The sequence below is a fragment of the Triticum urartu genome, chromosome 6A (genome assembly GCF_056163025.1).
Source record: "Triticum urartu cultivar PI428250 chromosome 6A, HENAU_Tu73, whole genome shotgun sequence".
NCBI classification, from domain to species: Eukaryota; Viridiplantae; Streptophyta; class Magnoliopsida; order Poales; family Poaceae; genus Triticum; species Triticum urartu.
Window position 1 is genome coordinate 538,239,455 of NC_141878.1, and position 14,024 is coordinate 538,253,478.

Sequence of the window (14,024 nt, forward strand, 5' to 3'; positions counted from 1 at the left end):
ACCGAAACAGGTGTGGATGGCCAAGGATGATCTAGACAGGCAGATGACAGGTGATGCTTTCATTCGCGACACGAGACGCAAGACGTCTACAGTGTTTGAACGCATCTCAACTAATGACGAGACATCGGCGGACCCTGAGCTCCAGGGCCGCCGGGAGCAATGAATATTCTGGCCTGGAACTGTCGAGGACTGGGGTTGGACTCGACAGTTGGCGAGCTACGAGACCTGATACAGCCCCATAACCCAGCGGTGGTGTTTTTATGTGAAACAAAGAAGAAGGCAAGGGCGATGGAAAGGCTCAAGTGGAGTTTGGGGTTTACTAGTGGTATTGCAATCGATTGCGTGGGTCAAAGTGGTGGGCTGGCATTGTGGTGGAGAGAGCATATTCAGGTAAATGTGAGGCCGTGGAGCCAATACTTTATCGATGCGGAGGTAACTTGTGAGGGACAAGTCTGTAGAATCACTGGATTTTACGGAGAACCCCGAATGGAATTACGGAAAAAATCATGGGATGTTATTCGATACCTGCGAGGGCAGGATAATCTACCATGGATGTGTTTGGGGGACTTTAATGAGGCACTTTTCCAGACGGACCAGATTGGTGGTAATATTAGAAGCTTCACACAGATGGAAGATTTCCGTGACTGCCTCGATGATTGCGGGTTGGTAGATTTGGGCTTCTCAGGCTACCCGTATACGTGGGACAATAAGCGGTATGGTGAGGACAATATTCAGGTTAGACTAGACCGTGCCACTTGCAATGATGGCTTTCTACAAATGTTCCCAGAAACTGAGGTCGAGCACATCTTGACGGAGGAATCGGACCACCAGGCCATCTTAGTGCGGGCGCAGGAGACAGCTCCGAGGCGGCGCAATGAGAGGGTGCGGCCGTGTCGGTTTGAAGAAGCCTAGACTAGGCATGAACAATACGACACAATGATTGAGCAGGCCTGGAATGCGGTGGGAACGGAAGGTGAGGGGTTATTGGCTGCATGCGGCAAATTCAATGCGATGGCGGGATCCATGCAAAGGTGGGCGCGGGAGGTGTTTGGATCCATCAGACGACAGATAAAGGCGCTCAAGGTGCAACTCCTGGATGCAAAGAACAGAGCCCTCTCTACTGGTTCTTCACTGGAAGTCGGAGACGTAGAAGAGCAGCTCCGAGATCTACGACCGTGAAGAGATTATGTACCGATAGCGGTCTCGTGTGGACTGGTTACGGGCAGGAGACCGAAATACTCAATATTTCCAGCAGCGAGCCTCGCATCGGAAGCGGAAAAATACGGTCAAGGCACTAAGGCGTGATGATGGCTCCAAGTGTATGGTTGACGATGAGATGCGCGGCATGGATGCGGCGTTTTACGAGAATTTGTTTAAGTCAGATGGTTCGCGGGAGGCTAACTCCATCCTTCAGCATATCGACCGACTAGTTACAAACGATATGAATGAGAAACTGTTGACTCCCATTGCGGATGAAGAAATAGAAAAAGCACTATTCCAGATGGGGCCGACCAAGGCACCGGGGCCGGATGGGCTGTCGGCTCTTTTTTATCAGCGACACTGGTCGCTTGTTCGCAATGATGTTTGCAGGGCAGTAAAGGACTTTCTAAATGGTGTGGCTGCGCCGGAAGCTTTTAACGATACGATCATTGTCATGATTCCGAAGTGTAACTCACCGGAGTTACTCTCTTAGTTTAGGCCCATAAGTCTCTGCAACGTTCTTTACAAGATCGCGACAAAGGTTCTTGCAAACAGACTAAAAGGAATTTTGCCGGTCCTTATCTCAGAGGAGCAAAGTGCTTTCGTTCCGGGTCGTTTGATCACGGACAATGTTCTTGTTGCCTATGAATGTGTTCATGCGATACAGAAGAGGAAGAGAAAGAAACCGTTGTGTGCGGTGAAACTGAATATGATGAAGCGTGGGATTTTTATGACCGGTTAGAGTGGGATTTTTTGCAACAAATAACGGAGCAGATTGGTTTTGCGAACAATTGGATATCGATGATCATGAGGCGTGTGAAGTCTGCTTCCTTCTCGGTTAAGCTCAATGGAGGTTTTTCACGATGCTTCTACCCATCTAGAGGGCTCAGGCAGGGGGATCCCCTCTCCCCCTATCTCTTCCTCTTTTACGTCGAAGGCTTTTCTGCGTTGCTCAAACATGCACAACAGGAAAGGGAAGTAAAGGGCGTGACATTTGGGTGCACTGGCCCCCACGTTACGCACCTACTTTTTGCGGATGACAGTATCATTTTTCTAGAAGCACTGGTAGAAAAATGGCCTATAGTCCCAGAACCGGGACTAAAGGGCGCGGCCACGCGGATGACAGTATCATTTTTCTAGAAGCACTGGTAGAAAAATGGCCTATAGTCTCAGAACCGGGACTAAAGGGCGCGGCCACGTGGAGCTCCACCTTTAGTTCCGGTTGGTAACACCAACCGGGACTAAAGGAAATTTTATGATTTTTTTTTGAAATTTTTTTTTGAATTTTTTTTATTTTCAAACTTCTGAATTATTTTAACCACTAGTCTGTAATCACCACCCCTCATCACTTCTCAATTTATCCTCTAATCACCCCTCATCATTCCAAATCATCTAACTTCCCGAATGGAGGTTTTTCACGATGCTTCTACCCATCTAGAGGGCTCAGGCAGGGGGATCCCCTCTCCCCCTATCTCTTCCTCTTTTACGTCGAAGGCTTTTCTGCGTTGCTCAAACATGCACAACAGGAAAGGGAAGTAAAGGGCGTGACATTTGGGTGCACTGGCCCCCACGTTACGCACCTACTTTTTGCGGATGACAGTATCATTTTTCTAGAAGCACTGGTAGAAAAATGGCCTATAGTCCCAGAACCGGGACTAAAGGGCGCGGCCACGTGGAGCTCCACCTTTAGTTCCGGTTGGTAACACCAACCGGGACTAAAGGAAATTTTATGATTTTTTTTTGAAATTTTTTTATTTTCAAACTTCTGAATTATTTTAACCACTAGTCTGTAATCACCACCCCTCATCACTTCTCAATTTATCCTCTAATCACCCCTCATCATTCCAAATCATCTAACTTCCCGAACGGTCACCCATCCCTCTCACTACTCCAGCCCGAGCACGCTTAACTTTCGGGTTCTATTCTCCTTCGTTTCCAAGTCTGCACTTGTTGTTTTCCTGACAATAGTAAGATGTCAATCCTATTAACCTTCAGGAATTTTGCTTGAGCATGAAGTGACACATTTCACTGTTTGAGTTTAAAACTATTGTTTTAAAAAACAATAATTATTTAGTAACACTAATATTTCTTGAATAATTAGTTTGACCATTGTTTGACCAGATTTGACCAAAATTGAAATAACTAAAATAATTATTTAGTAACACTAATATTCTAGAATAATTAGTTTGACCATTGTTTGACCACAGTTTGCCCACTGTTTGAATTTTTTTCGATTTTTTCCACTCTAGATCTTAAAAGCCCCGTAACTTTTTTTCTATTAGGTTTTTGAGGATTTTGAAAATGTTTAACGGGGTTCCCCCGGTTAAATTTGGATGTAACTTTTCGAGTAGATGATTTTTCATATAAAAAACTTTTTCATCCGAGTTAGTATGCAAAAGTTATGCTCATTTTTACAAATTTCAGAGAGATTTTGCAAATAAAGTCAAAATTCACATTTGCAAATTTTCCCAACAACTAGACCACATATCACATGAGAAACTTATTTTCTTTTATTTTTTTGACATTTCCATTATTTTCTTTTTTTTAAAAAACTGAAAAGGCGATCAGGGGGGGTAGAGTTTGAAAATGGGACCTTTAGTACCGGTTCGTGGCACGAACCGGGACTAAAGGTCTCAACCCCATTAGTCCCGGTTCGTGCCTCAAACCGGGACTAAAGGTCTAATCTTTAGTCCCGGTTTGAGGCACGAACCGGGACTAAAGGTCATCGCACCCTTTAGTCCCGGTTCATGTCTTAAACCGGGACTAAAGGGCCCGAGTGAACCGGGACTAATGCCTTAGCCGCACGAACCGGGACCAATGCTCACATTAGTCTCGGTTCTAGACTGAACCGGGACTAATGGGCTGAGCCGGCCTGGACCATAGCCCTGTTTTCTACTAGTGAAGGAACAAGAAGTAACATGGAGAAGCTGAAAGAAATTTTGAGGAAATACGAGGAGGCATCGGGCCAACGTGTTAACCTGCAGAAGTCCTCAATCTTCTTTGGGAAGGGGCAGAATGAGGAGGAGAAACAGGAGTTGAAGGATTCTTTGGGTGTCCAGTCGGAGGCGTTAAGTGAGAGATATCTCGGACTCCCAACACTGGTTGGGAAGTCCAAAGATGGAACCTTTAAATATGTGGTAGAGAGTGCAAAAGGCAAAGTAAATGGTGTCAAGGGGCAAGGACTGTCAAAGGCTGCAAGGGAAGTGTTGATCAAATCGAGGCTTCAAGCTGTACCTACATTCACTATGAGTTGTTTCCAGCTCTCGAAGAAGATATGCCGGAACCTGACCACAATCTCTTCTAAATTCTGGTGGGCGGAAACACGTGGTGAACGTAAGGTACATTGGATTTCATGGAAGAAAATGTGTGCGTCGAAAAGGGAAGGAGGAATGGGTTTTCGTGATCCAAAGGCCTTCAATCAAGCGTTGTTAGCAAAGCAAGCATGGATGATTCTTCAGCAGCCTACCTCCCTGTGCGCTCGTGTGCTCAAGGCACGTTATTTTAGCGCAGACTCGATCTTCACAGCGACAGCACCGGCATCGGCCTCGTACACCTTCCGCAGTATCCTATGGGAAGGGACCTGCTACGGGAGGGCCTCGTTTGGCGCATTGGCAGTGGAGCTGCGGTGAACATCCATCACGATAACTGGATTCCACGGGCGCGGTAGTATGAAACCCCTCGGACAAATCTTTGTTTCGGGTCTTACCAAGGTAGCTCACTCGATAACAACAGATGGAGGCAGCTGGGATATGGACAAAGTAAATCTGATGTTCTCGGAGGATGACGCGAAGGATATCCAGCAAATAGCAATTGGGGGCCCGAGCTGTGAGGACTATCTTGCTTGGAACTATGCGCATAACGGTGTTTATTCTGTAAGATCTGGATATCATTTGCGGAAAGCATTGGATAACGCGAGGAACGGACAGCCGGAGTCCTCGAGTTCAGTGGCGAAGCATAGAGGATACATGGCGCTATGGGACACTAATGCTCCACCCAAGGCCAAAATTCACATGTGGAGGTTGATACGTAACGGACTGGCGGTGGGGGCTGAGCTGCACCGGAGGAGGATCAAACCAGGGATTTTTTGCGTGGTGTGCGGGCGGGAAGAAACGGTGCTGCACCGGTTCTGGTCGTGCCAGCATTCCAACTTGTTCTGGCAGCTTCTGTGCTCGGAGAAGGGAGTTATGGTGGCCAAACCACCGAGTCCGATCGACTCCCAGAGCGCGTTGGCTCGCTGGCTCCTTGGTTGGTTCGCCGACGCTTTTGATGAGGAAAGGGGAGCAGTGGTTCAAGCAACATACGAGCTCTGGTTAGCGAGGAATGAAGCTAGAGATGGTAAAAGAATAACCCAGCCACATGAAATCATAGATGCCATGGTGTCCCACATGACCGAATGGAGAGCTGTCCATGCTGTCAACCAGGCTCCGCGACAGGAACACATTAAGCAGAAGTGGAATCCTCCGGAGGAGGGATGGCTAAAAGTGAATTCGGATGGGGCAGTTTCAAGGTCCGCAGGCAAGGGGGGAGCTGGTGCCGTGATCCGCGATGAGCAGGGTGCTTTTCGAGCGGGACTATGCCATTTTTTCCGGGGCATTAGCGACCCTGAGATGCTTGAGACTCTCGCCTGTAAGCACGGACTTGAACTGGCGAGGGAAATAAACACACAGAAGATACATGTCGAACTAGACTCGTAGAGGGTGGTCAAGATGCTCAATAATCCGCAGAAGGAGATGTCAAGTGCTGGCCCATTGATTCAGGAATTGAAGACGATGTTGTCTTCGTTTGAGAGATTCAAAGTCTCTTGGGTTCGTCGCTCTTCAAACGTTGCCGCGCATAGGTTAGCAAAAATAGATGTAAGTGATGAACTTTGCAAGGTTTGGTTGGGGGTCACCCCGGATTGTGTGCTAGATGTAATCTCGGATGACATTCCGAACGCTTTTGATTAAATAAATGCGGCAATGTTTACCCCTCAAAAAAAAGTCATTGATTTTACATCGAGATTCGTGTGGATATTTTTATTTTTCATTTTTTTTCTCTTTATGCTTAATTCACTCACTTACATATGCAATAACTAAAGCACATTTAGATATGCTCTAGACACACCTTTTTTTAATACGAATAAAGGGTCTTCCGTTAATTACGGAACAAGAAAGAAGCTCAAAATTAAAAGATGGTGCATCGAGGATCCATCTGTTGGCACTCCTAGCAGCTACTAGCATCGAAGTACATGGGCAATCGTGTGAGCAGCCCTATTGGCACTCCTAGCATCGAAGTACATGGGCAATCGTGTGAGCAGCCCTGTTGGACCCTCGAGGAGTATGTTGGAACTCGACATCTTCTAGTCTCTCTAAAATATTCCATGAATCTCTGTAGTGCAAGCAGGATAGAGACCGATCATTCCCTCTTTGCTGGAGCTTTTAGATGGCACATAGATTATCAGTCTCGACAATTAGAGTCATGGTCACTCGCTCTGTGTAGAGCTTGATCCCTTCAACAATTGCATAGCTCTCGTCCTCTTCTAGATCGTGGCTTCTACCTCCAGGAATTGTAGCTGTCGTGAGGATATCTCCTTTACAGTTTCTGACCACAAACCTGATCTTCGAATTCTTTGTGATTGGATCAAAATTCGCGCTGGTATTTGGCTTGGGACACCCATCTGGTGGCGGACACCAGTTTGTCAGAACTTAAGATCGTTCTTTCACCAACTTGAGGTGTATATATTGAGGGCAAAGCTCTTTTCCCTTTCCATTATCCACTACTTTCTCCTGAATATTCCAAAGCAATGTGTGAAGGTTGATTAGATAATTCATAGAAGCATCAATACTTTTCTTCCCATCATCATGAATGATGTTATTCCTTAGGTGCCATGGCCGCCAGAAAATAAGTAATATGTGTGCTTGCATATCTGGTTCCACCGTACATGAGCTGAAACAATCAGTGGTATTTCATATTTTGAGGCATTGGCAACCCTGGCCGCCACCCTCAGATCACGTATATCTGCTTTGCTTCCTCGCGCACAACCCATTGTCGTTGCACTCACTGTCCCTGCTTCCAATATCCCATCTCGTCGTCCGGGTGCACGGTTGTACGGGAGAGCAGGCCTCCGGAACCCCGCCATTTGTAATCCTGCATCGGCAGAAGGTTGATAAGGTTTTTGGAGAGCGTCTCGATGTGACTGCTCGTTGTTCGTCTTCATCTTCTGCTTCAACTACTTCCTTGACTATGAGGAAGAGGAGAAAGAGGAGGCAAACCAGAAGCTTGAAGAAATCCCCATCGAATCAACAAAGCTTATTAGCGTTGCTGACCGTCTCGACTTTGTAAAGATCACCCCAACCGTTTGTGACTAGTCGTGGCTTTCGTAGTTGCACTATTCATGAGGCATTGGAGGAATCACAACAGGAGAAACGCAATGCGCGCGAGAAGTCCTCCATAAGAGCTCGCACCACCATCTAGCTCCCGAGGAAGAAGTCCCTCGAATATCCCAACTACGTACCCAATCCTCATCCACTCTTGATCCATGATTGTTGATACTTCTCAAACATATCTATAATTTTTTTATTGTTCAATGCTATTATATCATCACGTTTGTATACTTTTTATACGATTTTATATTATTTTTCTAGAATAACCTATTAATCTAGTGCCCAGTGTCAGTTGTTATTTTCTGCATGTGTTTAACCTTATAGAAAATCAATGTCTACATAGGTAAAAACCCTGATGATTTAATACGGTTTTTTTCCAGGCACGAAGGTTCCAGAAAGCACTGAAGGCAGACGAGAGGAGCCACAACGGCCCACGCGGCCTGGTGGCACAGCCAGGGCCAAGGCCACGCCCATGGTCGTGTGGGCCCCATCTGCACCGCCTTACATCCATTATTCCGCCTATAAATTCCATATTTTGCGAAACCCTTCGCAAGATTTTTGTCCCAGTTTTTTCGCCGCCCCAAGCTTCTGTTCTGATGAGATCCAATCTGAAGGCCTATTCTGATAGTGTGCTGGAGGGGGGATCCATTGCCAAATTCTTCTTTATCAACCTTGTTACCTCAATGACCATGTGTGGGTAGGTCCCTTGGGACCTTAGGGTCAACAACAGTAGCTAGATGTCTCTCTCTCTCTGTAGCTATCTCTCTAACCTTCAATACCAAATTCCCGTGAGTTGCCTCACATGATCGGGATTAATTCGATGTAACTCGTGGATGTGTTTGTTGGGATATGATGAATTGTCACGTTATGATCATATTGTTCACTAAATTTAATTGAATCTTTTGAGGTTTTCTTGCTGTATAATTGAATAACTTTGTATACTCTCTGATCTATGTAACTTCTTTGGCCAAGTTCGATGGATTTATCTTTAGGAGTTGTGCTTTGTAGTGGGTACCAATCTTACGGTGTTCTATGTCCTAGTGACAGAAAAGGACAAGACACTTACTGTATTGTTGCCATTATGGATAAAATGACGACGCCTCATCATATTGATTGATGTTTTACTATCTAAATTATGTCATCGTGCTTATTGCAATGCTCTGTTTCTTGTAAACTTTATATCTTCTTTGGCCAAGTTCAATGGATTTATCTCTTAGGAGTTGTGCTTTGTAGTGGGTACTAATCTTACGGTGTTCTATGTCCTAATGGCAGAAAAGGACAAGACACTTACTGTATTGTTGCCACTATGAATAAAATGACGACGTCTCATCATATTGATTGATGTTTTACTATCTACATTATCATGTCATCATGCTTATTGCAATGCTCTGTTTCTTGTAAACTTAATATTTTGAGATGCACGTTGGATAGCACTCTTAGAGTGAAGTATTAGTAGTACATGCAGTTGGATAACAGTCTAGTTATCACAGATGTAATGCTTATATGAGATTATACCATGAATAATCATAGTCATAAATATAAAATATTGTAATTTAATCACTATCTAGTTGTATTTTGTTCACCGCATCATACTTGTATGCTTGAGAGAGATGCCACCAGTGAACCTATGACCCCCTTGTTCTATTCTCCATTACTGAAATCTTCATGACAACTATTCTTTGTTGTACTAATTTACTTTTCTACCAACTATCGTTATCATTGCATTTAATCTTGCAACTAGCAAGACAAGAAGCTTGACAACCTTCTTGATGTGTTTGGGACAAGTTTGCTTTGTTTTGTGTGTGCTGGTACCAGTGACTTTGTTTGTAGGGAGAACTCCTTCCGGTTCGACAAAAACCTTGGTTACCTAATTGAGGAAAATACTTATTGCTAGGTTACATCACCCTTACACTTTGGGGATACCCAACCACTCATATGAGAGAGCAAGCATGATTGTTGGCGTCATTGCTGGGGAGTTTCTTCTAAAAAAACAGGAACCTGCACACTACCATGTTACTTCATTGTTATCTATCTTGCCTACTTATCCTATCTGTATCATAAACTCAACAAACGAAAAAGAAAAACATCCGTTATGGACTTTGATGCATCATTTGTTAAACTCTTTAAACTTGTTGTGTACTCTGAACCAATAGCTAATAATGAAGAGGTTTTCAAAGAAAAAGCTATTGGGGGTATGCTCATTGAATGAAAAGTATGATTGGGATGAATATGCCAATCTTTATGATTCGAGTGATGAAGATGACACACTTGACAAAGTTTTTTTTATAATCTCATATAGGCAGTACATCCGTAATAAGTAGACCATTATCCAGCTGCAAGTACAACTAACACCTCACTCAAGACCGCTATCCAGCATGCATATCAAAATATTAAGTTCATAACAAACAGAGCATTGCAATAAGCCTGATGACATAATGTATATAGTAAAAATATCATCCAAGTGTGATAAGAAGCCATCTTTTTTTCCTTAGTAACAACAATACAATACAAAACATGTTCCGTCCCTTTGTCATGACATATAGATCACCTCAAGCTATGAATCCACTACAATGTACAACTCCTTTTAAAGAATTACCCATCAAACTTGGCTAAAAAGACAAATAGATCGGAGAGCATACACAATTATTTAATTATAAAACAAATAAAACTTCAAAAGATTCAATTGTTTTCAGTGAACAATCAGATCATACATTGATAATATCACATCCCAACAAACACACCACTGATTTATATGGATCCCGATTTTGCGAGGAAGCTCACGGAAACTTTGTATTGAATCACAAGGGACTCACACATGGTCATGGAGACAACAAAATTGACGAAGAAGCCCACAACAGTGGATTCTCGCTCCGGCAGAGTGTCGGAACATGCCTCGCCTTAGGACCATATCCAAACTTGTTGTGGTTGTGTGAGCACTGAAACCACCGTTGGTCAAGGGATAAGGAGGATAAGCGGCAACACAAATGAGATGCCATATATATTGTGTAAGTGCATCTAGTGCCCCTTAGTGATTTTGGTGTATTGAAGACTTATAGGTTAAGGGACTAATGCGTTTGTGAGTGTACACAGGTCTATAAGTCTATGAGGAGCTTGATATTTACAGAGAAAGTCGACCCCTTAAAATGAAGTTCTTCGACTGAAGACTTTGGATCACTGAAGACTTTCTGAAGACTTTGAAAGTGAAGAAATTGGTGTGACCTTGAAGACTTGGTATTCGTTCGAGGAACATGAAGTGCGAATACTTTTATTTTCGTAGTTTCATTTTCTCTTTTTGAGTCATAGGAAACACCGTACTGTTAAAGGGGGTCGAGGAAATACTAAGGAAAAATTTCCAAGTGATGCTCAACTCAAAATCCTACACCTACCAATACCTTCGAGTGAAGCCATTGGAAATCTCATACAGTCCAGTCATATTCTTCAGCGATAGAGACAAAGTTCTTCTGGTCTCTGAGGAATTTGTCCTGACTGAGGAGTTAGGAATTCGCCAGTGCGGATTGCCTACACAGTGAGGAACATGATAGCCCTGAGGATTTTGCTACTCAAAATTCCAACCGTTCCTGTGCTATGCGCCAGCTGTCCTAAAATATCTATCCACCTAACGGTCATATCATTGAAGGGCATTTATGTCTTATCATGTCGGGCTGCTCCTAGGCTATAAATAGCCACCCCCTACAACCACTAGTTGGTTGGCTGCTCCGAGAGAAACTGACACTTGTCATTTGAGAGCAACCCATCCTCCGAGGACTTTGAGCGAAATCATCAAGTGGGGAAAAACCCAAAACCCAAAACCCAAACACCTACAAACCCCAAGTGATTGAGCATCACTGAAGAGATTGATCCTGCGTGGATCCGATACTTGTTACCTTTGAAGACTATGCTTCTTCCAGACGGTTAGTCGTCATGGTCTAGAGCATCCAAGAGGAATTGTGGATCGCCGAGTGACCAAGTTTGTGAAGGTTTGGAAGTCACCTGAAGACTTACCACGAGTGATTGGACGAGGTCTGTGTGACCTTAGTTCAAGGAGAATACGGTGAGGACTGGGTGTCCTGAGCTGCGTGTTCAGGACTGGGTGTCCGGGACTGTGTGTCCTCGAGTTTAAATACTCAACTGCTCCAACCAGACGTACAACTGAGACAACAGTTGGAACTGGTCTACCAAATTATTGTCTTCACCAAGCTTACTGGTTCTATTCCCTCAACTCTTTCATTTCCTCATAACTGTGTTGTGTGTTTGTTCATATCTGTGTTTGAAGACTTTGACTGAAGACTTTCTCAATTTCCTCAGTTCAATTTCTTCAGTCTGTTTGTCTTCATCCTGTGTTATCATGTGCTTACGCTTCCTGTACTCTGTGCCTGCCTTCATTTCATCATGATGATTGTGCTTGTATTCTGTCATGTTTACTTTTGAGTACTTATTCCACCGCTAGTAGTTCTTCGCTAAGGAATTTTCTCACCGGCAAATTCCTCAGTGAAGAATTTCATAAAAATCGCCTATTCACCCTCCCTCTAGTCGATATAACGCACTTTCAATTGGTATCAGAGCAAGGTACTCCCTTGTTCTATGTGATTTTGGTTTAACCGCCTGGAGTTTTAGTTATGTCGACCGCAGGTATGATCAAGATCTCTGCTGGGTGTCCTACCTTCGATGGGACGGACTACCCCTACTGGAAGAATAAGATGCGAATGCATCTTGAAGCAATTGATAACGATCTCTGGTATGTTGTGGAAAATGATGTTCCCTCAGTCACACCTTCTCTGAATGCTGCTCATGTGAAGAGATTCAAGCAACTCGACTCTCAAGCGAAGAATATCATATGTGGCCATCTGAGCAAAGGACAGTATGGCAGAGTGAGTGCTTTGGAGACAGCGAAGCTTATCTGGGACAGGTTGTCCAAAATGAATGAAGGAGTCTCAACTCAGCGTGACTCTTGAGTTGATGTTCTTCGCAATCTCTTCAACCGCTTCAAAAGACTCGACAATGAAAATGTTCAACAAACCTTCGATCGCCTCACTGACATCTCAAATGAGCTTCAAGCACTTGGTGCCACTGACATCACCGACCATGAGGTGGTGAAGAAATTGCTGAGATCGTTTGATTCCTCATTTGACACGCTGGCATTGATGATACAAGAACGTGCTAATTACAAGTCACTTGATCCCGCTGATATTCTCGAAAGGCTAAATACTCATGAGTTCCAACTTGCTGAAAAGAGAGATCTCTATGGTTCAAGCTATGGCAGAACACGTGCACTGAAGGCCAAGGCAGTATCTGAGTCCGAAGATGAAGACTCTGGTAGCAGCCTTGGTGATCCTGAAGAACTAAGCCATGATCTGGCTCTTCTTGTGAAGAAGTTCCAAAAGTTCTCAAGACGTAGTCGCCTTGGAAGACCCTCAAGGAGCAGTGATTCCTCATCCAGTGACTACAAGAGGAGGCTCTGCCACAAATGCAAGAAGCCTGGACATTACATTCAAGATTGTCCTCAATGAGAAAAGGAATCAAAGAAGAAGAAATACAAGGATTACAGTTCTGATGATGCGAAGAAAAAGAAGAAATCCACAAAATCCTCATCATCAAAATCTTCAAGGCCTTCATATCACAAGAAGAGCAGCTCCAAGAAGGCCAGGGCATTCATTGGCAAGGAAATGGACTCTGAGGCTGAATCTGAAAAAAATAAGGAAGAGGAGTCATCTGAGGAGTCTGAATCCGGAGTGGCGAGCCTAGCTCTCGCTACTGCATTCGTCAGCAAGTCTATCTTCAACGCTGAAGAAAATAACCTCACCAATATGAAGGAAATGTGCCCTAGAGGCAATAATAAAGTTATTATTTATTTCCTTATTTCATGATAAATGTTTATTATTCATGCTAGAATTGTATTAACCGGAAACATAATACATGTGTGAATACATAGACAACCAGAGTGTCACTAGTATGCCTCTACTTGACTAGCTCGTTAATCAAAGATGGTTATGTTTCCTAACCATGAACAGAGTGTTGTTATTTGATTAACGAGGTCACATCATTAGTTGAATGATCTGATTGACATGACCCATTCCTTTAGCTTAGCACCCGATCGTTTAGTATGTTGCTATTGCTTTCTTCATGACTTATACATGTTCCTATGACTATGACATTATGCAACTCCCGTTTGCCGGAGGAACACTTTGGGTGCTACCAAACGTCACAACGTAACTGGGTGATTATAAAGGAGCATTACAGGTGTCTCCAAAGGGAGATGTTGGGTTGGCGTATTTCGAGATTAGGATTTGTCACTCCGATTGTCGGAGAGGTATCTCTGGGCCCTCTCGGTAATGCACATCACATAAGCCTTGCAAGCATTACAACTAATATGTTAGTTGTGAGATGATGTATTACGGAACGAGTAAAGAGACTTGCCGGTAACGAGATTGAACTAGGTATTGGATACCGACGATCGAATCTCGG

General features: G+C 43.9%; 1 protein-coding gene across 1 annotated transcript; it reads left to right on the top strand.

Moving 5' to 3' along the window:
- Positions 1-486: 486 nt before the first annotated feature.
- Positions 487-912, top strand: LOC147966138 (uncharacterized). The gene has a single exon (XM_087530732.1). It carries the CDS (start codon positions 487-489, stop codon positions 910-912), a length of 426 nt encoding a protein of 141 aa, XP_087386858.1.
- Positions 913-14,024: the final 13,112 nt, after the last annotated feature.

Bases quoted from the DNA above. Each gene is read 5' to 3' on its own strand.
- LOC147966138 (XM_087530732.1), top strand. From the start codon at position 487: ATGGAATTACGGAAAAAATCATGGGATGTTATTCGATACCTGCGAGGG.